Genomic DNA, 24,097 nt, shown 5'->3' with positions numbered 1-24,097 from the left:
ACCAATGTTGGAGAAAACAGAATTTATGCTTACCTGATAAATTACTTTCTCCAACGGTGTGTCCGGTCCACGGCCCGCCCTGGTTTTTTTTCAATCAGGTCTGATGAATTATTTTCTCTAACTACAGTCACCACGGCACCCTATGGTTTCTCCTATTTTTCCTCCTGTCCGTCGGTCGAATGACTGGGGTGGGCGGAGCCTAGGAGGGACTATATGGCCAGCTTTGCTGGGACTCTTTGCCATTTCCTGTTGGGGAAGAGATATTCCCACAAGTAAGGATGACGCCATGGACCGGACACACCGTTGGAGAAAGTAATTTATCAGGTAAGCATAAATTCTGTTTTTCTGTATAATGATCCATTGATTTAATCCTTAATTAGCTTTCAACAATAATATTATAGCGAAATAATAAAGTAAAACGTTGTGTTTTGTCCCAATAATGAATTTAATCATATTTTAAACCCTTTGGGGTGCAAGTTGTCTTAATTTAAACATGTTCTTAATTTGTCCATTCCCCTCTTTGAAATATTAATTTTCTCTGTTGTCCACCTAAAGGATTTTGATCCATTGTTTGTGAGTGTGAATAAAGTAATGTGGGATGGAGCAATGGTTGTTCCTTCTAATATAATCAAGTTTCTCATTAAAAGGAATGGAAAGTCAAAATTAAACTTTTGATTCAGATAGAGCATGTAATTTTAAGACACTTTTAAACTCTCTTCTGTTTTCAAATGTGTTCATTCTCCTGGTATCCCTTCTTGAAAAAGATTACGCACATATCCTACGCTAGTGGGAGCAAGCTGCTGATTGGTGCCTGCACACTTTTACCCTTGTGATTGGCTAGCTAGATGTGCTCAGCTTGCTGCCAGTAAAGCTATGCTGTTCCTTCAGCAAAGGATAACAAGAGAATGAAGCAAATTTGATAATAGAAGTACATTGAAAAGTTGTTTGAAATTGTATGTTCTATACGAATCATGAAACTGTTTGGGCTTCCTGTCTCTTTAATTTGTGATCTGACCTCTCTAGTTATGAGACCTACATACTGCAAGAAACATTTGGGTACATTCAGTAAGATAAATCACAAATGAATGGAACAGTTAATACAGCCTCTAGTACTAAAGGTTTGTCCTATCACATTGGATTGTATCGTTAACGTATGTAATCACAAGCATTACCACATATATACATGTCCTGATGACTAAGCCAGGAACTACTAGATGTCTAGTGCATGTAAGGTGAAACTACATTTCCAAATGTCAAATTCTTCATGTAAATAATATTTTATGTTATTCATCACCAAATAAGATAGGTAATTATCTGTGTATAATGTCACAAATGTGTTTATATTCATTAGCGTAAGTCGTAAGGATAGCCTCTAGCAGATAAGCAATGTTTCAGTTTTAAACAATAAGATTCAAACACTGAAAGGTCTAAACACATTATTTTAACTCAAATGAACAGACTCTTATGGCTTTGACACACTGCAAGCGATGTAGCGCGCCGTGTGATGATGTGACTGTGTGGGCTCAGTGTGTCTTGCCTTTTCATCTCTGTACGCTCATCCGCATAGCTGAGCACTCAGAGTTGAAATATTTGAACTTCAGAAGCGATGCAACGCGGTGCGAAGCAGCTGCTTCACCTCGCGCTGCATCGCTTGCACTGTGTCACAGCCTTTAGAAACTCCCTTTATCACACTCCTATGATGACTGCTAGAGGCATGAAGCATCATATTCAGGACCGTCTTTAACACAGGGCAAAAGGGGCAGCTGCCCTGGGCCCAGTCTTTGTTGAGGGGCCCTATAGTCCTAAAAAAAAAAAAATTTTTTTTTTTTTTTAAGTTCATGCCAGACTGCTGATGTCATGTAACATGGGGGGGACACACAGTCAGTCCTAATATTGTCACAGTCAAACGTTCTCTGCTTATATTTATTTGTGAGAAAAGGTGCCAGACCGTGCCAATGTCATGTGACATTCCAAGCTAGTGCCATGTGCTGTTTTAGATGTGCACTGTGCAGCACTGGATGCTAAGCCCTAACTAGGCATCCAGTCAATCCAACTGCATCAGAATAAATTACCAGATAACTGCTCTGGTGGTGGGGATTGTTTCTGGGTAGGGCTCACTATAGGCGCATGCAGCCGAAAGCTGGAGTGTCAAGCACGTGAGGATTTGAGCATATGTGCAGCTGCATACACTGCTCTCTTCAATCTTGAGGCTGTGTGACTCGTCTGTATCCATGCAGCCTTGGGCAGACAACATGCAGTCTGCTGGTCCCCTTATCCCTGCTCTTTCTGCTGTAAGGTTTATTTTTATAGTTTTTATTTCTCTCTGTTTCAGATTTTACAGCTTCCCATAGTAGTTCTACTGTTCCAGTCAGTAAACTTATATCTGTCTGCACCTCTATGCTTCCGCCTCAGTCTTTACCTTGCTTTGCTCCTGTTGGCTGCTCTAAATCTCTTTAACCAGCTAACCTCACACCAGAATCACATTCAAAAGCATATTAAATTAATCCAAAGTGGAGGAATTTATATATTTATTTACTTATTAGTACTGCTTAGGTCCAGTTTCACATATTGCAATTTTTTTTTAATGATTAGCCCAGCAGTGGATGATCCACTGCTAGGCTAATAATTAAAAAAAAAAAAAAAAAATTGATTTAGTTGTTTTTTGGGATGTTGGGGTGGAGAGTGAAATTGCATGGGAGGGGGGGCCCAAGAAAATGTTTGCCCGTGGTCCAGTCAATATTAAAGACGGCCCTGATCATATTCCTAATGATTGATTTTCTATATAAAGAGGTGAGGTATCCATTGCCATCTAAAGTTACATCTAAAGATTTAGCTACTTTTTTGTTGCATTCAAAAATAAATGTTAACCCCATATCTCCTGTATTAAGGAAATACAAAACATGTCAATTAAACTGCAGCCTTAGTAAGTTCCCAAGTGGCTTATATGTTTTTCATATATTTTGAGTTTTGTAAATAAAAATATGATTTTTGTTTTCTTTCTTATTGTGGAAGTCCCTACATAATGTCTTTGATTTTATTTGGTCCTTTACAGAAAGTTTGCCAACCCCTGATTTAGGTCATTAGATAATTGTAATATAAAGTTAAAAGATTCTTTCATGAATAATGAATGCGTTGTTTTTTTTTTTTTTTTTTTTCATAAAGCAAGAAGATAGAAGAATCTACTAGACTACCCAATGTTCACAGCAAGGTGTTTCCACTTCCATGCATTTCACATTCTAGTATCGACCAGGAGTTTATTCCTTGTCTTTCTGCATCAATTTCACATGCATATAAACAGCCACTGCATCTAGCTGGTGAAGCTGAAAGCCCAATAAATCAAGGCAGAGATTCAGCAGATCCAGAGGATGGCTACTTTGTAATGGGACTTCATGAAGTAGATCAGACTATACCCTCCAGTCCTTCAGATCTACCACCCACAAACTCTGAAAATTCAAATGTAAATGTAGTTAAAATTCTGTGGTGCATCACCATACAACTTCAAAAATCCATTTTTCTTAAGCAGTTTTCTTCGTGCCTTGTGTTAACTGATAATTCAATTGCGTTGTTTGAGATTCCTGGAGAAGAAGCACAGTTAGGCCATGCACCTCACCCGTCATCACTGAAACTAGTCTTAAATTTTTCTTTTGGTGATTTAGCAGAATTTGGATTTATCATTCCAGATATGTGTTTAACTCTCAATGTACGAAGCGGAGATGAATGTTTGTTTATTTTGTCGGACTTGCAAAGCTTGAAAGAGTTTTTTGATAGTTTACATCTACATTTCTCGCAAAGATGCAAGTCTCTACAATGCAGTTCAGTGCTCCATTGTGATAGAAACAATTTACAAGATTTTTTTCATCATCTCATTGGACAACACCAAATGGATTTAGAAGACAGTGAAATAAAAGGTTGTTATTCAGTCTGTCTATTTTGGACCGAAGAAAATAATGCCAGCAAACCCAAGTGTCAGAAAGATGGGGAATCTCTGCCCTCCACAAATTACACAGCTGCTGAAGTTTTATCCAGGCAATATAGGACTATTACGCAACACAGTAAATATATTCTGCCTAGTTGGTTATTTCTAATGGAAAATAATGTGGTAATCATAAAAATAGATTATAGTATGATTCCAAAGAAGAATTATTCATATGAGTATACAAGAAATGCCTTCACCATAAACAAGATTCCACTTGCATCTGTTATTTTGCATCCACTATCTAGGTCCATTCAAAAGCAAGATTTACTCATAGACAGACATGTACTTCAATTAATTATGGATAATAGGTCCGTGGATGTCTTCTTTGTTTTACCCAATGAAAAATTTACTTTTTTAACTAAATACAACCAACTCAGAACATCTTTGATAGGTGTGAAAAATGTAGTTCTACTCAAATCGTTGACATGCACAGACAGCATACAAAACCGTGTTCTGGATACTGAGAAGAGATTACCACAGATGACTAGGTAAGAAATGTGACTATGATTTGCACCTGTGAGGGTACTCTAGCTAGATGTAGGGTAGAAATACATGCATAACCCAGTAACTGAACCCTTGACTGGACTAGGTGCACATCCCATGTCCTGGCCACTAGTGGATTTTTCACCCAGAAGGCTCTGGAATATTCTGAGAGTGCTGCCTCAGGAATCGGAATGTGCACCCAGATAACGCTATACAAACCTGGTAACAAAGCTATTTGGTTCATAAACGAGAAGAATACATTTTCTGAGCTGTGCTCTAAAAGTGACCCAACCTAGTACAAACAGTTATTTGTATGTCTATTAGAAGGAATAGTAAAGTCAAAATTAAACTTTAATAATTCAGAGATAGAGCATGCAATTTTAAGCAACTTTCTAATGTATTCCTATTATCAATTTTTCTTTGTTCTCTTGGTATCTTTATTTTAAAAAGCTGAAATATAAGCTTAGAAGCCAGCCCAATGTAGTCATCCAATCAGCAAGTGCTACCCAGGTTTTGAACCAAAAAATGGGCTGGCTTGTAAGCTTACTTTCCAGCTTATTAAAATAAAGATACCAAGAGAATGAAGAAAAATTGATATTAGGAGTAAATTAGAAAGTTTCTTAAAATTGCATATTCTATCTGAATCATTACATTTTTTTTATTTATTTTATACTATCCCTTTTAATTTGTTCTATTTTGATAATCTTAACTTTCTGAAGCTAAAGTTGTTATCATAACAGCAGTGGATAACCTTTGTGACTGTCTTGGGTTTCCTCTATTTCTCATCTAGATAGGAGGGCATTACTACTAGATTACATTACTATAGTTTTAACTATACATCTGTAAGACCATTGCTATACTGGTAAATTTATTTTTACTTGTACAGAAAGAGTATTTTGCCTGTGAAACATATTTCAGAGACTGAATCACCATTCCCATTTTCACAACAGCATATTTTTGTTATATAGAGTAACATCTGTGATCACACAGCTTCAGTTCACATACATTTTAAGCAAATAGTGATTTCATGTTAAAAGTGTGTCATAATGGTATGTTTTATTTTATCATTGACTCTTTGTAAACTAATATTTATTTTTTTCTAAAGTCCTCAGGTGACATTATCTACAGTGTACTCCTCTGAGAGTTTACTTCAAAAATTAACTGAAGAAAATCAGATTCCTTTTCATCTTCAGGCATTACCGTCTCTTTATTTTGTTTCTGAATTGAAGGGACACCAAATTGTAGAATTCTTCCATAGCAGTGTTGCGGAGGTATTGAATTTGTATTTTTCTAGAATAATAATATTATTTTTTTAATAAACTAATCTAACTGTGTTATCTGAAGGTTGTAATTGTAAGTAATAAAATATCCTTGTGAGATAGGAAAGGCATACACTTTCATATACCTCCCAAGGTCCCCAATTTTCTGGGATTCACCAGTTGGAAGGTCTGACGCTATCTCCCTCCTGCAGCTTCCACCTTCAGGGCTAATGTCCTAGCTTCCAGGGATTTCACCGACTCCACCCATGAAAAATCTAGCAACATCCAAAACATACCCATGGCCTCAGCCCTCCTGTAGTGTCTCCACCCACAAAACACAGTTGGGCCAGAGCCCCAAATCCCTCTCACCTCCCTGCCCTATATAGCCTCCAAGGGAAATATTAGGAGTTATGCACATGTTGCTGTCAATCACCACCCATTTCTTGCACATGAGCTGCAATATAATTTTCAAGTCTTAAGCAGGACGTCAGCTATGTGTTTATCCCCTTTGCAAGGGAAAGTTCTGCAAAAAAATAGTGTGGACTATAGAATTAGAGCAATGGAAGTTTTAATTAGAATGTTCCTTTAAAAAAAATTATACAGGTTTTATTGTATTTTATAGGTTGAGAATGAAGAATTGAAACACCTAGCTTGGTCATCTGTCATATTTTATACAGCACCTGACTTGGAAATGACTTCTTGTATTTTGCTGTCAACAAAAGCAATTTACTTCCTGTTGGATGATTCTGCTAAACACTTGCATAAGAAGCCGTTAGGTAGGTATCAATATATTTTGGTGCCTAATAGTTTTTAGATACAGGTACAAAATCCAAACTTTTTTTTTTTTGTAAATTTAAATAAAATTATTAAAAAATACTAATTTTTCCTGCCTTTGAGTCACAATCTTCTCTGCCTGTGTCTTTGTTTTGGTTTCTTTCATACAGGTGGTATGAGTCCATGATCCATTACTCCTGGGAATTACTCTTCCCTACCACTAGGAGGAGGCAAACATTCTCAAACCACAAGAACTCTATAAAAAAAACCTCCCAACTCACAGGTAAATAAGTATTTACTTGCCTCCTCTGGAGGTGGTCAAAAAGAAAGGGGTTCTTAGTCTATTTTGAGGCCTGTTTTCCACTCAAAGTACACTACTTGTCAGAGGGATGTATATGGGGCATGGTTTGTGGCACTTTTTTTCGCCTCATGGTAAATCTTTTACAAACCCTTGATAATTGGTCGCAGGGAATTGACTTTTGCCTCCTTCTATGGATCTACAATATACTCCTATTTCATAACATCTACTGATTTGTCTTAGTACTGGTTTGGCTTTATATTGGCTGTTTGCTGGTAGATGAGTGTCTATTGGTAAGTATCTTTATTTTTAGAAACTCTATAGCTTTAATTTGGGCGTATATATATATATATATATATATATATATATATATATATATATATATATATATATATATATATATATATATATATATATATATATATGTGTGTGTGTGTATTTTTATATACAGTATCTCACAAAAGTGAGTACACCCCTCACATTTTTGTAAATATTTTATTATACCTTTTCATGTGACAACACTGAAGAAATGACACTTTGCTACAATGTAAAGTAGTGAGTGTACAGCCTGTATAACAGTGTAAATTTGCTGTCTCCTCAAAGTAACTCAACACACAGCCATTTAATGTCTAAACCGTTGGCAACAAAAGTGAGTACACCCCAAAGTGGAAATGTCCAAATTGGGCCCAATTAGCCATTTTCCCTCCCCGGTATCATGTGACTTGTTAGTGTTACAAGGTCTCAGTTGTGAATGGGGAGCAGGTGTGTTAAATTTGGTGTTATCGCTCTCACACTCTGTCATACTGGTCACTGGAAGTTCAACATGGCACCTCATTGCAAAGAACTCTGAGGATCTGAAAAAAAGAATTGTTGCTCTACACAAAGATGGCCTAGGCTATAAGAAGTTTGCCAAGACCCTGAAACTGAGCTGCAGCACGGTGGGCAAGACCATACAGCGGTTTCACAGGACAGGTTCCAATGAGAACAGGCCTCGCCATGGTCAACCAAAGAAGTTGAGTGCACGTACTCTGCGTCATATCTAGAGGTTGTCTTTGGGAAATAGATGTATGAGTGCTGCCAGCATTGCTGCTGAAGGGGTGGGGGGTCAGCTTTTCAGTGCTCAGACCATACGCTGCATCAAATTGGTCTGCATGTCTGTCGTCCCAGAAGGATGCCTCTTCTAAAGATGATGCACAAGAAAGCCTGCAAACAGTTTGCTGAAGACAAGCAGACTAAGGACATGGATTACTGGAACCATGTCCTGTGGTCCGATGAGACCATGATAAACTTATTTGGTTCAGATGGTGTCAAGCGTGTGTGGCGGCAACCAGGTGAGGAGTACAGAGACAAGTGTGTCCTGCCTACAGTCAAGCATGGTGGTGGGAGTGTCATGGTCTGGGCCTGCATGAGTGCTGCCAGCACTGGGGAGCTACAGTTCATTGAGGGACAACATGTACTGTGATATACTGAAGCAAAGCATGATCCCCTCCCTTCGGAGACTGGGCCGCAGGGCAGTATTCAAACATAACGAACCCAAACACACCTCCAAGATGACCACTGCCTTGCTAAAGAAGCTGAGGGTAAAGGTGATGGACTGGTCAAACATCTCCAGACCTAAACCGTATTGAGCATCTGTGGGGCATCCTCAAACGGAAGGTGAGGGAGCATAAGGTCTCTAACATCCACCAACTCCATGATGTCCTCATGGAGGAGTGGAAGAGGACCCCAATGGCAACCTGTGAAGCTCTGGTGAACTCCATGCCCAAGAGGATTAAGGCAGTGTTGGAAAATAATGGTGGCCACACAAAATATTGACACTTTGTGCTGATTGTTATCTCATGTTATATATGATTCTTGTTTTTGTATACTTGAGGAAAATAATAAAAAATCTTTTTCAAAATATTGACACTTTGGCCCAATTTGGACTTATTGTTCTTACCTGGGGTATAGTCTTTTTTCAAATTGACTGCTTTTTCATTAAATTTTCGTGGGCAAAATTAGGCTTGCGAGGTCGCAAAATGCTTATGTTTATTGCATCATTCTTGTGGCGAGAATGTTTCTTTAATGTAATTGGCAAGAGTCCATGAGCTAGTGACGTATGGGATATACATTCCTACCAGGAGGGGCAAAGTTTCCCAAACCTCAAAATGCCTATATATACACCCCCCACCACACCCACAATTCAGTTTTACAAACTTTGCCTCCTATGGAGGTGATGAAGTAAGTTTGTGCTAGATTTCTACGTTGATATGCGCTTCTCAGTATGCTGAAGCCCGGTTTTCCTCTTAGATTGCAGTGAATGACAGAGGGATGTGAAGGGAGTATTACCTATTGAATGCAATGGTCATCCTAACGGGGATCTATTTCATAGGTTCTCTGTTATCGGTCGTAGAGATTCTTCTCCTACCTCCCTTTTCAGATTGACGATATACTCTTATATACCATTACCTCTACTGATTCTTGTTTCAGTACTGGTTTGGCTATCTGCTATATGTAGATGAGTGTCTTTTGGTAAGTATGTTTTCTTTCTCTTGTTAGGTGTATCCAGTCCACGGATCATCCATTACTTGTGGGATATTCTCCTTCCCAACAGGAAGTTGCAAGAGGATCACCCACAGCAGAGCTGCTATATAGCTCCTCCCCTAACTGCCATATCCAGTCATTCTCTTGCAAGCTCTCAACATAGCTGGAGGTAGTAAGAGGAAAGTGGTAAAATATAGTTAGTTTTTTCTTCAATCAAAAGTTTATTGTTTTTAAATGGTACCGGAGTGTACTATTTCTCCAACATTGGTGTGTCCAGTCCACGGCGTCATCCTTACTTGTGGGATATTCTCTTCCCCAACAGGAAATGGCAAAGAGTCCCAGCAAAGCTGGCCATATAGTCCCTCCTAGGCTCCGCCCACCCCAGTCATTCTCTTTGCCGTTGCACAGGCAACATTTCCACGGAGATGGTTAAGAGTTTTTTGGTGTTTAAATGTAGTTTTTATTCTTCTATCAAGTGTTTGTTATTTTAAAATAGTGCTGGTATGTACTATGTACTCTGAAACAGAAAAGGATGAAGATTTCTGTTTGTGAGAGGAAGATGATTTTAGCAGACAGTAACTAAAATCGATTGCTGTTTCCACATAGGACTGTTGAGATGAAGTAACTTCAGTTGGGGGAAACAGTTAGCAGACTTTTCTGCTTAAGGTATGACTAGCCATATTTCTAACAAGACCATGTAATGCTGGAAGGCTGTCATTCCCCCTCATGGGGACCGGTAAGCCAAACAGAATAAAGGGCTTATTATGGGCTAAAAAACTGGTAGACATTTTTATGGGCTAAATCGATTGCTTTATTTGGGCATTTTATTCATATTTAGGCTGACAATTTGCATTTATAAACTTGGGGAACGTTTATTAAACGGCAGGCACTGTGTTAGACACCTTTTCCAGTCAGGGGGCCTTCCTAGTTATAGACTGAGCCTCATTTTCGCGCCATTACTGCGCAGTTGTTTTTTGAGAGCAGGGCATGCAGATGCATGTGTGAGGATCTAAAAATTGCTGGAAAAGCTTCTAGAAGGCGTCAATTGGTATCGTATTCCCCTCTGGGCTTGGTTGGGTCTCAGCAAAGGCTATAGCTGGGACTGTATAGGGGTTAAATTTATAAACGGCTCCGGTTCCGTTATTTTAAGGGTTAAAGCTCTGAAATTTGGTGTGCAATACTATTAATGCTTTAAGACACTGTGGTGAAATTTTGGTATTTTTTGAACAATTCCTTCATACTTTTTCACATATTCAGTAATAAAGTGTTTTCTGTTTAAAATTTAAAGAGACAGTAACGGTTTTATTTTAAAACGTTTTTGTGCTTTGTTGACAAGTTTAAGCCTGTTTAACATGTCTGTACCTTCAGATAAGCTATGTTCTATATGTATGAAAGCCAATGTGTCTCCCCATTTAAATTTATGTGATAATTGTGCCATAGCGTCCAAACAAAGTAAGGACAGTACTGCCACAGATAATGAAATTGCCCAAGATGATTCCTCAGATGAGGGGAGTAAACATGATACTACATCATCTCCTACTGTGTCTACACCAGTTTTGCCCACGCAGGAGGCCCCTAGTACATCTAGTGTGCCAATGCTTATTACCATGCAACAATTAACGGCTGTAATGGATAACTCCATAGCAAATATTTTATCCAAAATGCCTACTTATCAGAGAAAGCGCGATTGCTCTGTTTTAAACACTGAAGAGCAGGAGGGCGCTGATGATAATTGTTCTGTCATACCCTCACACCAATCTGAAGGGGCCATGAGGGAGGTTTTGTCAGATGGAGAAATCTCAGATTCAGGAAAAATTTCTCATCAAGCTGAACCTGATATTGTGACATTTAAATTTAAATTAGAACATCTCCGCGCACTGCTTAAGGAGGTGTTATCTACTCTGGATGATTGTGACAACTTGGTCATTCCAGAGAAATTATGCAAGATGGACAAGTTCCTAGAGGTTCCGGTGCACCCCGACGCTTTTCCTATACCCAAGCGGGTGGCGGACATAGTAAATAAGGAGTGGGAAAAGCCCGGCATACCTTTTGTCCCCCCCCCTATATTTAAGAAATTATTTCCTATGGTCGACCCCAGAAAGGACTTATGGCAGACAGTCCCTAAGGTCGAGGGGGCAGTTTCTACTCTAAACAAACGCACTACTATTCCTATCGAAGATAGTTGTGCTTTCAAAGATCCTATGGATAAAAAATTGGAAGGTTTGCTTAAAAAGATTTTTGTACAGCAAGGTTACCTTCTACAACCAATTTCGTGCATTGTTCCTGTCACTACAGCAGCGTGGTTCTGGTTCGAGGAACTAGAAAAGTCGCTCAGTAGAGAGACTCCATATGAGGAGGTTATGGACAGAGTTCACGCACTTAAATTGGCTAACTCTTTTATTTTAGATGCCGCTTTGCAATTAGCTAGATTAGCGGCGAAAAATTCAGGGTTTGCTATCGTGGCGCGCAGAGCGCTTTGGCTAAAGTCTTGGTCAGCGGATGTGTCATCCAAGACAAAATTGCTTAACATCCCTTTCAAAGGTAAAACTCTATTTGGACCAGAATTGAAAGAGATTATTTCAGACATCACTGGGGGAAAGGGCCACGCCCTTCCACAAGATAGGTCTTTTAAGGCTAAAAATAAGTCTAATTTTCGTCCCTTTCGCAATTTCAGGAACGGACCGGCCTCTAATTCTGCATCCTCTAAGCAAGAGGGTAATGCCTCACAACCCAAACCAGCCTGGAAACCGATGCAAGGCTGGAACAAGGGTAAGCAGGCCAAGAAGCCTGCCACTGCTAACAAAACAGCATGAAGGAGTAGCCCCCGATCCGGGACCGGATCTAGTGGGGGGCAGACTCTCTCTCTTTGCTCAGGCTTGGGCAAGAGATGTTCAGGATCCCTGGGCGCTAGAAATAGTTTCTCAAGGTTATCTCCTGGAATTCAAGGAACTACCCCCAAGGGGAAGGTTCCACATGTCTCACTTATCCTCAAACCAAATAAAGAGACAGGCATTCTTACATTGTGTAGAAGATCTGTTAAAGATGGGAGTGATACACCCAGTTCCAATAAAGGAACAAGGAATGGGATTTTATTCCAATCTGTTCGTAGTTCCCAAAAAAGAGGGAACTTTCAGACCAATTTTGGATTTGAAGATCCTAAACAAATTTCTCAGGGTACCATCGTTCAAGATGGAAACCATTCGAATGATTCTACCCACTATCCAGGAAAGTCAATTTATGACTACCGTGGATCTAAAGGATGCGTACCTACATATTCCTATCCACAAAGAACATCATCAGTTCCTAAGGTTCGCTTTTCTGGACAAGCATTACCAGTTTGTGGCCCTCCCATTCGGGTTAGCCACTGCTCCAAGGATTTTCACAAAGGTGCTAGGGTCCCTTCTAGCGGTTCTAAGACCGAGGGGCATTGCAGTAGTACCTTACTTGGACGACATTCTAATACAAGCGTCGTCCCTGTCAAAAGCAAAGGCTCATACGGACATCGTTCTAGCCTTTCTCAGATCAAACGGATGGAAGGTGAACATAGAAAAAAGTTCTCTGTCTCCGTCGACAAGAGTTCCCTTCTTGGGAACAATAATAGATTCCTTAGAAATGAGGATTTTTCTGACAGAGGTCAGAAAATCAAAACTTCTAAGCTCTTGTCAAGTGCTTCATTCTGTTCCTCGTCCTTCCATAGCGCAGTGCATGGAAGTAGTAGGGTTGATGGTTGCAACAATGGACGTAGTTCCTTTTGCACGAATTCATCTAAGACCATTACAACTGTGCATGCTCAAACAGTGGAATGGGGATTATACAGACTTGTCTCCAATGATTCAAGTAGATCAAAAGACCAGAGATTCACTCCGTTGGTGGCTGACCCTGGACCATCTGTCCCAGGGAATGAGCTTCCGCAGACCAGAGTGGGTCATTGTCACGACCGACGCCAGTCTAGTGGGCTGGGGCACGGTCTGGGAATCCCTAAAAGCTCAGGGTCTATGGTCTCGGGAAGAGTCTCTTCTCCCGATAAACATTCTGGAACTGAGAGCGATATTCAATGCTCTCAGGGCTTGGCCTCAGCTAGCAAAGGCCAGATTCATAAGGTTCCAATCAGACAACATGACGACCGTTGCGTAAATCAATCATCAGGGGGGAACAAGGAGTTCCCTGGCGATGAAAGAAGTGACCAAAATAATTCAATGGGCGGAGGATCACTCCTGCCACCTATCTGCGATCCACATCCCAGGTGTGGAAAACTGGGAGGCGGATTTTCTGAGTCGTCAGACATTCCATCCGGGGGAGTGGGAACTCCATCCGGAGATCTTTGCCCAAATAACTCAATTATGGGGCATTCCAGACATGGATCTGATGGCGTCTCGTCAGAACTTCAAGGTTCCTTGCTACGGGTCCAGATCCAGGGATCCCAAGGCGACTCTAGTAGATGCACTAGTAGCACCTTGGACCTTCAACCTAGCTTATGTATTTCCACCGTTTCCTCTCATTCCCAGGCTGGTAGCCAGGATCAATCAGGAGAGGGTCTCGGTGATCTTGATAGCTCCTGCGTGGCCACGCAGGACTTGGTATGCAGACCTGGTGAATATGTCATCGTCTCCACCATGGAAGCTACCTTTGACACAGGACCTTCTTGTTCAGGGTCCATTCGAACATCCAAATCTGGTCTCCCTCTAGCTGACGGCTTGGAGATTGAACGCTTGATTCTATCGAAGCGTGGGTTTTCAGATTCTGTGATAGATACTCTGGTTCAGGCCAGAAAACCGGTAACTAGAAAGATTTACCATAAAATATGGAAAAAATATATCTGTTGGTGTGAATCCAAAGGATTCCCATGGGATATGATAAAAATTCCTAAGATTCTCTCCCTTTCTACAAGAAGGTTTGGAGAAAGGATTATCTGCAAGTTCGCTAAAGGGACAGATCTCTGCTTTATCTGTCTTACTACACAAAAGACTGGCAGCTGTGCCAGATGTTCAAGCATTTGTTCAGGCTCTGGTTAGGATCAAGCCTGTTTACAGACCTTTGACTCCCCCCTGGAGTCTAAATCTAGTTCTTTCAGTTCTTCAAGGGGTTCCGTTTGAACCTTTACATTCCATAGATATTAAGTTACTATCTTGGAAAGTTTTGTTTTTGGTTGCAATTTCTTCTGCTAGAAGAGTTTCAGAGTTATCTGCTCTGCAGTGTTCTCCGCCCTATCTGGTGTTCCATGCAGATAAGGTGGTTTTGCGTACTAAGCCTGGTTTTCTTCCTAAGGTTGTTTCTAACAAAAATATTAACCAGGAGATAGTTGTACCTTCTTTGTGTCTGAATCCAGTTTCAAAGAAGGAACGTTTGTTACACAATTTGGACGTAGTCCGTGCTCTAAAATTCTATTTAGAGGCTACAAAAGATTTCAGACAAACATCTTCCTTGTTTGTTGTTTATTCTGGTAAAAGGAGAGGTCAAAAAGCGACTTCTACCTCTCTTTCCTTTTGGCTTAAAAGCATCATCCGATTGGCTTATGAGACTGCCGGACGGCAGCCTCCTGAAAGAATCACAGCTCACTCCACTAGGCCTGTGGCTTCCACATGGGCCTTCAAGAACGAGGCTTCTGTTGACCAGATATGTAAGGCAGCGACTTGGTCTTCACTGCACACTTTTGCCAAATTTTACAAATTTGATACTTTTGCTTCTTCGGAGGCTATTTTTGGGAGAAAGATTTTGCAAGCTGTGGTGCCTTCCGTTTAGGTAACCTTATTTGCTCCCTCCCTTCATCCGTGTCCTAAAGCTTTGGTATTAGTTCCCACAAGTAAGGATGACGCCGTGGACCGGACACACCAATGTTGGAGAAAACAGAATTTATGCTTACCTGATAAATTACTTTCTCCAACAGTGTGTCCGGTCCACGGCCCGCCCTGGTTTTTTAATCAGGTCTGATGAATAATTTTCTCTAACTACAGTCACCACGGTACCATATGGTTTCTCCTATATATATTTCCTCCTGTCCGTCGGTCGAATGACTGGGGTGGGCGGAGCCTAGGAGGGACTATATGGCCAGCTTTGCTGGGACTCTTTGCCATTTCCTGTTGGGGAAGAGAATATCCCACAAGTAAGGATGACGCCGTGGACCGGACACACCGTTGGAGAAAGTGATTTATCAGGTAAGCATAAATTCTGTTTTTATCTCAGGCAGCATTTAGAAGAAGAATCTGCCTGCGTTTTTCTATGATCTTAGCAGAAGTAACTAAGATCCACTGCTATTCTCACATATGTCTGAGGAGTGAGGTAACTTCAGAGGGACAATAGCGTGCAGGGTATCCTGCAATAAGGTATGTGCAGTTAAGTTTTTTTAGGGATGGAATTTGCTAGAAAATGCTGCTGATACCGGATTAATGTAAGTTAAAGCCTAAATACAGTGATTTAATAGCGACTAGTATCAGGCTTGCTATCAGAGGTATATACTCTGATTAATGTGCAATATAAAACGTTTGCTGGCATGTTTAATCGTTTTTATATATGCTTTGGTGATAAAACTTATTGGGGCCTAGTTTTTTCCACATGGCTGGCTTTATTTTTGCCTAGAAACAGTTTCCTGAGGCTTTCCACTGTTATAGTATAAAAGTTATAGTTGGTGCAGTAAAAATTACAAACTGTGACATTCAGCTTCCCTCAGCAGTCCCCTGCATGCTATAGGACATCTCTGAAGGGCTCAAAAGGCTTCAAAAGTAGGAGCTGTGGCAGTTGTTATGACTGTTTAAAAAACATATTTTTCGTTTTGTTAATCTGTTTTTTTATTAAGGGGTTAATCATCAATTTGCAAGTGGGTGCAATGCTCTGCTAACTTGTTACATACACTGTAAAAATTTTGTTAGTTTAACTGCCTTTTTTCACTGTTATTTCAAATTTTGGCAAAATTTGTTTCTCTTAAAGGCACAGTAACGTTTTTTTTTTTTATATATTGCTTGTTAACTTGATTTAAAGTGTTTTCCAAGCTTGCTAGTCTCATTGCTAGTCTGTATAAACATGTCTGACATAGAAGAAACTCCTTGTTCATTATGTTTAAAAGCCATGATGGAACCCCATAGGAGAATGTGTACTAAATGTATTGATTTCACTTTAAACAATAAAGATCAGCTGTTATCTTTAGATAAAATATTTTTTATTCAACCACAAACCTCCTCTTTACACTTCAGATACATTACATGTAACATACATTAAAGGGACACTGTACCCAAATTTTTTCTTTTGTAATTCAGAAAGAGCATGCAATTTTAGGCAACTTTCTAATTTACTCCTATTATCAATTTTTCTTTGTTCTCTTGTTATCATTATTTGAAAAAGAAGGCATCTAAGCTTTTTTTTGGTTTCAGTACTCTGGACAGCACTTTTTTTATTGGTGGATGGATTTATCCACCAATCAGCAAGGACAACCCAGGTTGTTCACCAAAAATGGGCCGGCACCTAAACTTACATTCTTGCATTTCGAATAAAGATACCAAGAGAATGAAGAAAATTTGATAATAGGAGTAAATTAGAAAGTTGCTTAAAATTTCATGCTCAATCTGAATCACGAAAGAAAAATTTTGGGTACAGTGTCCCTTTAAGCAAGCACAAAGAAAAAAAAAGAAAAACACAAAAAAAAACAGAGAAAGACATTCAGCTGCATGATAAAGAGTACCTTACTCATACTTAAATAATGAGGTACGAATGGTTCTCAGCTGAAGGCAGTTCCTTGAGCAGAATGTCCAATAAAACCCTCTGTATTTATCTATATCCTCATGTCCATAAGATATCTCCAATTAAATTAAGCTGCTACCTTTGCTGTAGTCTGTCTCAGAGTATATGGAGGTTTCTCCCCTTTACATATTTTTCCTTCCATTACTTCTTTTATACATCCGTAGATATATGACTCTATGTTGGAAGTAACTAGTCATGGGGGGTCAGATTCACATAACTTTAGCATTATCGTTAAACTAATTAGAACAGATAAACAAAACTCAACATCTCTCGTAACATAACAAATTAAACGAATGGAGTTACGGATACCTCACGCCTTATATCTCACTTATATTGCTATTAGTAGCTTCCTCATCAATTTTCCTTATCTTAAATAATATCTCGTGTCAGATCAGCGACTATCTTCCTCTAAAGGAGTCCCTGTTTTTCCTCCTACCTTATTTCTGCACCCTCTTTAATTATCCAGTAAAACCAGATCTTCTGGAACGTAGGCCCTGTGTCCTGTATATATGCTGCTGTCTCGTACATTAAATAAACCAGTTGTATTCTATTAAGGACCTCTGTCCACGTCGGTATCTCGCTTTTCCAATATTTAGCTATAGCTATTCTTGTAGTGGTACATAAAATTTGAATAAAAGTGTTTATGTGTGGGTTTAATCTTGGGACCGTCTCGTGCAACAACGCCTGGGCTGGTGTGAGCGAGATCTGTTCGGTTAGCAGGGTGCTCAGCAATAAAGACAATTTTCGCCAAATGGTTTGGACTCTAGGGCATTCCCACCACATATGGAGATATGATCCCCTGACCCCACACCCTCTATAGCAAAGTCTAGAGTTTCCCGGTGTCATATGAGATGTTTTCACAGGTGTTAAGTACCATCTAAAGGTTGTTTTCAGTACGTTCTCTCTAAGGTCTGCGCTCATAAGGCCTTTACTAGCGTAATAGAATATATCATTCCATTTGTCAATCGCATACTCTCCAGCAATATCCTCCTCCCAGTTTAGCAGCAGTGTAGATTTAGTTACATTGTTATCTTCTTGTAGTGATATGTATAATCTAGAAATTGCTTTCTTGGGTCTAATGGCTGCTGAGCATAAGTTTTCGAGAGTCGTCCTTTGACTATGTGTCTTGGCCCTGTTGATATATGATTGTATAGCTGAAATGACCTGTAGGTAGAGGAACCATTGTATCTGAATAGGCTCTAACTTCTGTCTAAGTTGTGTAAAGGTCAATAATTTACCTTGTGACTGCATATCTGCCACCATTTATAGGCCTTTGTTTTCCCATTTCTTTATATGGTATATAAATTCCTCATTTATCAAATATTTTAATGGTATCATTAGGGATTGTTTAGGCATCAGCTTCCCTATCCTTTGTATCTTAGTCCATTGTTGCCTGGTCAATTGTGTAGTTTTGTTTTGATAAATCATTGTGTCTTTATTCTTTACAATACCCCAAAGGATATCATCGGGTTCCTCCATCCCCCCCATAGCAGCCTCTAAGGCAGGCCAGAGAACATCTTTCTGTCTTCTCGCAAGTATTGAGTCTTGCGCCAGTCTAGCTGCTTTATAGTAGTCATGTAAGTTGGGGGCCCCCACCCCCCCCAATTGCCTGTGTCTCGTCAGAATTTGATGTGGAATCCTAGGGTGTTTGTTGTCCCTTAAGAATCTATGTATGTCTCGTTAAAGATTATCTAAATCTAAGTTATTGACTTTAATTGGGAGGACCCTAAATAGATAGAGGATTCTGGGCAAAATCGTTATCTTGACGGCAGATAGTCTCCCATACCAAGAAAAACCCATCTTCCTCCATTTTCCCAAGTCTGATCTAATTGCCTTGTATATGGGAAGGTAATTTGCGGCGTATAACTTGGAAGAGTGAGTAGTCAATTTTATCCCGAGGTATTTTAGCCCATCTGAAACCCACTTGAAATCAAAATTTGTCTCAATCGTCTTAATGGTGTGCTTAGGTATCGACAGGGGAAGTGCTTCACATTTGTCCACATTAATTTTATAACCTGATATCTGAGAAAATAATTGTATGGCCTGATATACATGTGGCAATGAGATCAGTGGTTTCGAAATGGTTAGTAGCACATCATCTGCGAACAAAGTAATCTTATGATGTATCGTCCCTACCTCTAGTCCCCAGATATCCGGGCAGTTACGTATATATGCAGCAAAGGGTTCTATGCAAAGCGCAAAAAACAAGGGTGACAGAGGACATCCCTGCCGTGTGCCATTGAGTATATGTATGGTCTCTGACTGATGTCCAATTGCTCTGACCTGGGCTGTGGGTGTCGAATATAATCCCTCAATAGCGTTCATAAACCGTCCCTTAAATACCATTAATGTCAGCAATCGTAGCATGTATTTCCAATCAACCCAGTCGAATGCCTTCTCCGCATCTAAAGATAGGATCAGAGAAGGCATCCCCCTATCCCGAAGAAAGTCAATGACCGATACCATCCTTCGAATATTATCAGGGGCTTCCCTATCCTTAACAAATCCGACTTGGTCAGGATGTATGACTGAGGGTAGGATGTGTTTCAGCCTGTTGGCTAAGATTTTTGTAACTATTTTAAGGTCCTGGTTGATAAGGGAAATCGGTCTATAATTAGCGCAAAAATGGGGGTCCCTCCCCTGTTTTGGTATCACCACTATCCTAGCCTGAAGCAGTTCTATAGGTATATCTCCCCCTTCCATAATGTGGTTGGCAAATACTACTAGGTGAGGCAGTAGAATATCCCTGAAAGCTTTATAATATTCCCCCGGGAAACCATCTGGGCCCGGGGCTTTGCTTGGCTTAAGATCTTTGATAGCTGCTCGGACCTCTGCATAGGTAATTTTGGCATTAAGGATTTCTCTATCTGCCTCAGTAATTGGTTTCAGGTTTGCTTTGTGTAGAAAAGAGTCAAATAGTTTGGCCGTCAGGGGGGAATGTTGCACTTTAGTCCCATCGTACAATTCACTATAAAATTGAGCAAATGTGTCCACAATTTCCTGTGGGTGGGATGTCATATGACCTTTTGAGTTCTGTATGTTTGGTATTGATAGTGCCTGATAATTGTCTCTAATTTTTTTCGCTAGGTATTTATCTGGTTTGTTGGAGAAAATAAAGTAGTTTGTTTTCAATCTGTGTGCCGCCTTTACGGATTATTCATTTAATATGGCTTGTAACTTATTTTTAGTGTTTATCAGTTGTGTCAATGTATCTTGGGATTTAGTTATTCTATGTGTCTTCTCTAATGAAGTAATCTCCGAGTATAGCTGCCTCAGAAGAAGGGTGTATTGTTTCCTAGCTGTTGTCTTTTCTTTAATCAGTACGCCCCTAATCACTGCCTTATGTGCCGCCCATGGTATGATACGATTGTTTGTGGTATCGAGATTAATCCGCCAATATTCTTCTAGATCTTTAAGGATTTTATCCTTGATGATCGGGTTTTTGATACAAGATGGGTCATATGTCCAGGATTTCGTTCTCTTTGGGTCTAACAGGTCACCTAAATTGAGTTTAGTGATTGAATGGTCTGACCATACACAGGGAAGAATATCTATATGTTGTAATATTGGTTGGAGTATCTGACTTGTGTATATATATAGTCTATCTTCGTGTAGCTGTTGTGTGCTCTAGCATCCCCATGGAGTATCTGCCAAGTGTCCTGCAGTGTGTGCTGCTCAAGCAACCCCCCTATGTTTTTAGCTACCCCTCTCTGTCGTTGTTTCTTTTTAGATTGCAAATTGGCCGTGTCTTTTGTTAATGCTTGTATGTCTATGTTAAAGTCTCCTGCTAGAACTATACGCATCCTAGACCAATCAGTCAGCAGGTGAAATATGTTTTGGAAGAATTTGTCTTGTTGCTCATTTGGAGCATACACATTACAGAAGAGTATGTCTATTCCTCCTATTTGACCAGACACCAGGAGGTGTCTGCCTTCCTTATCTGCTATTGTTTCTTTGTGTGTGAAGGGAATGGAAGAATGGATAAGAATGGAAACTCCTCTTTTTTTGGAGTCTGTCGTGGAATGGAATTGCTGTGGGAAATCCTCTGCCCAGTATTTTGGTATGGTGGAGTTTAGGAAATGTGTTTCCTGAAGGAAAACTACATTAGCCTTCAGTCGCCTATAATTAGTCATTGCTTTCCTTCTTTTTATGTCAGTGTTAAGGCCTCTCGCGTTGTGTGAGAGTAATGTAATTCTAGGTAATGACATTCTTAAAGGTATGGTTGTATTCTACTCTATTCTTACAGACAATTAAAAATTCTAAGGGTACCTTAATCACCATCTGATGAGACCTCTCCCAGAATCTCGCCGATCTACTCATAATTGATGAGCTCTGTATGCGTGTAAGGCATCCCGTGACTCCAAACAACAAAGAAAATATAAACATTAATATAACTAATAACATAACATTGTAAAATAGTGTACTACACAACATGTGTCAATACCACCACGGTGTGTGTTCCGTACGTGGTCACAACAAAAACCACAATAATAAATATCATATAAGTATTGATGAACATACAGTAGATCTTTAGGCCTAGTGCCGTCTTAACCCCTCTCTTTGTCGTGAGGTTAAGAATCTTCCTCTATAGCTCATGTTCCTATATCAGGAAAATAAAAATCTTTCAAGTGGGTTACTGTTCTGTTATATCTGAGTCTCAGGTTTTAGCTTTCTTTTTAGTAACTTTTTTCCATCTTGGTCTCTGAGGTTTTGCTTGAGAGTTAGAGGGTTCCGAAGAGCCTGCTGTTGTGTCCCCCTCTACAATTTCTGGCGGATCCAGCTCCAAGAATTTGCAAATATCAGGTATTTCTGCTGTGGTCTTGATCGTGGCTGTTCTGCCATTCCTCACAACATGCAGGGCAAAGGGGAAACCCCATCTGTATGGAATGTGGTGTTTTCTGAGGAGGAGGGTGAGCGGTCGGAGGGTAAATCTTCTTTGCAGGGTCTTGATGCTGAGATCCTGGAAAAACTGGATAACATTACCCTGGAATTTAAACGTGGGATTATGTCTGGCAGCTGTTAATATTTTTTCTCTGTCAGGATATCTCAGAAGCTTAAGTATCACATCTCTCGGGGGTTGCTCTGGTTTAGGCTTTGCTCTGAGGGCCCTATGGGCTCTTTCTATTTGGATTTCCCAATATTGCTCTGAATAGCTGTTGGAGGTATTCATATAGGTCTTCGGTTCCGATTGTCTCGGGAACCCCTTTAAGTCGAATATTAGATCTTCTGCTCCTATTTTCGATGTCCTCAATTTTCTCTTCCAGCTCTATTATTGTTTGTTGTTGAGTTGTCAGTGTTTGGGATACTTCAGCCATTTCTTCGCTCATTTCATCGGTTGCATTTTCTAAGGAATCCACCCGAGTCCCTAGTTCTGAGATCTCAGTTTTGATATCAGTGAGACTGTTAGTAATTGTTTCTTGGAAGCTATCCATCTTTTCCCAGAGTTTATCGAAGTTGGACGCAATATCCTGTTTGGATACCAAGGCATGGAGGTCCGCCTTAGTCACAGGGGTCATGTCCTCAAGATCTCCCTCAATTTCAGATTCAGGATCTTCCTCAACTTCATTTGAGAGCAGCTCTTTACCTTTATGGATTCTGGGTGTTCTAAAGAATGCCTCCATAGATGTGGACTTCAACACCTTATCCGCCTTGTTCCCTTTCCTGGTCGACATTATGAATATCTCTTCAGGTCTCCACCTTCCGTGGGTCAATTAGGCAATTTAGTCTTGCAGGAGATAATAAAAACCAGGATCTCTTGACGTCCTTTGACGTATTGAAAGTTATAATATTGAGTTCACTTTTCAAAACCCTCCTCCTCTATATGGTTAGGGGCGTGATTCCATATATTTATCTTACATCCCTTTCTTCTTGGAGTGCTTTAGATGGTATATATATATATATATATATATGTGATATCATGAGGGACAAATAGTGTGAGGTGGAAAAGGCACTATTCTGCTTACATCTGTACTAATTTATCTTGATCTATGCGTTATTGTTGGACCACTCTAACACACAACTTTACATCTTTAATTTCTTTAACATCCCAGTGGCTCAGTTTTGTGCAAATGGATCAACAGAAGAGCTCCTAACCCACTGGCCTGCTGAATCTCTGTGGTCAGGCTCTGCAGTTGTGTTGTGAACTTTATATTTAACTATCCAGCCACTATGTGAGCTGCAGTCTATGTGCACAGTCCAATATGACAGGTCTTCCTGTCTACAGCTCTGTCCTGATGTTCACTGAGTGATCTTTCATGTGTATTGCTTGTACTCTGTGGGGTTTATATATTATCTGACTTGTGTGTTCCGCTTATAATAGTGAGGAAAGAGCATTCCACTCGTTACTCTGATCAGAGGTCTTTCTGACTATAAGCAGTATTTAAAGTGTCAGGAGCCCTCCGCTGTAATCTGCCCTTATTCCCACTATTCTCACTCATCAAGTGTATTTATTTGAGTCAAAACTGTCACCACCGGTAAGGCCGTTATATGCTGCAGTGTGTAAGGTTATCCCCAAAATGGCGTCTTTTCGCGCCACTGACTTTTCCTCGCTGTTTAATCTATTGTGTCTCTCTCCAGCTCTGTCTCCTCTCTCACTATTTAGCGCTGGCCAGACAGGGGTTCTCCCCTAGGATTATCCCCAACCTTCGCTCACCTCTTCAGAATGCCTCAATCCGACAGTTGCATCGGATCAGGTGAGTCCCCTGCTGCATATGCCTCCGGAGACTTTCAAGACTGCTGTAACGGCTCCGGAGCGGAGCCCCGACCCTCCGGAGTCGCAAACCGGTCTCTGGTTTTCCGATGGGTTGTAGATATATGTATTCTCGGAGCATGTATATGGCAGGTCTAGTATAAGCAGTCGGGCCGCACAACTAGTCTCACTATCGCGGCTCTTCTATCTCCATCAACGTCTCCCAACAGCGCTGAGTCCAGCTGACAAGATGTTTCAGACGTTTGTCCCCTGGAATGTCTAAGATGTGGCTAAAACACTGCTCATTGACTGCATCTCTCTTCCTGCTCTCCAGCTGTTATCTTTAAAAGAATTATCACCAGAGGATT

At 40.2% G+C, this 24,097-nt stretch overlaps 1 protein-coding gene across 1 annotated transcript in view; it reads left to right on the top strand.

The window, feature by feature from the left end:
- Positions 1-24,097, top strand: part of NISCH (nischarin) — a 670,823-nt gene that overhangs the window by 478,993 nt on the left and 167,733 nt on the right. Inside the window, 3 exon segments of the mRNA XM_053721022.1 lie at positions 3,163-4,464; positions 5,565-5,730; positions 6,341-6,494. Of these exon segments, the coding sequence (XP_053576997.1) occupies positions 3,163-4,464; positions 5,565-5,730; positions 6,341-6,494 (1,622 nt within the window).

This window comes from Bombina bombina, chromosome 7, assembly GCF_027579735.1.
Source record: "Bombina bombina isolate aBomBom1 chromosome 7, aBomBom1.pri, whole genome shotgun sequence".
NCBI lineage: Eukaryota > Metazoa > Chordata > Amphibia > Anura > Bombinatoridae > Bombina > Bombina bombina.
The sequence above is the reverse complement of the archived record's forward strand: the minus strand, read 5'-3'. Positions and strand labels throughout refer to the sequence as shown.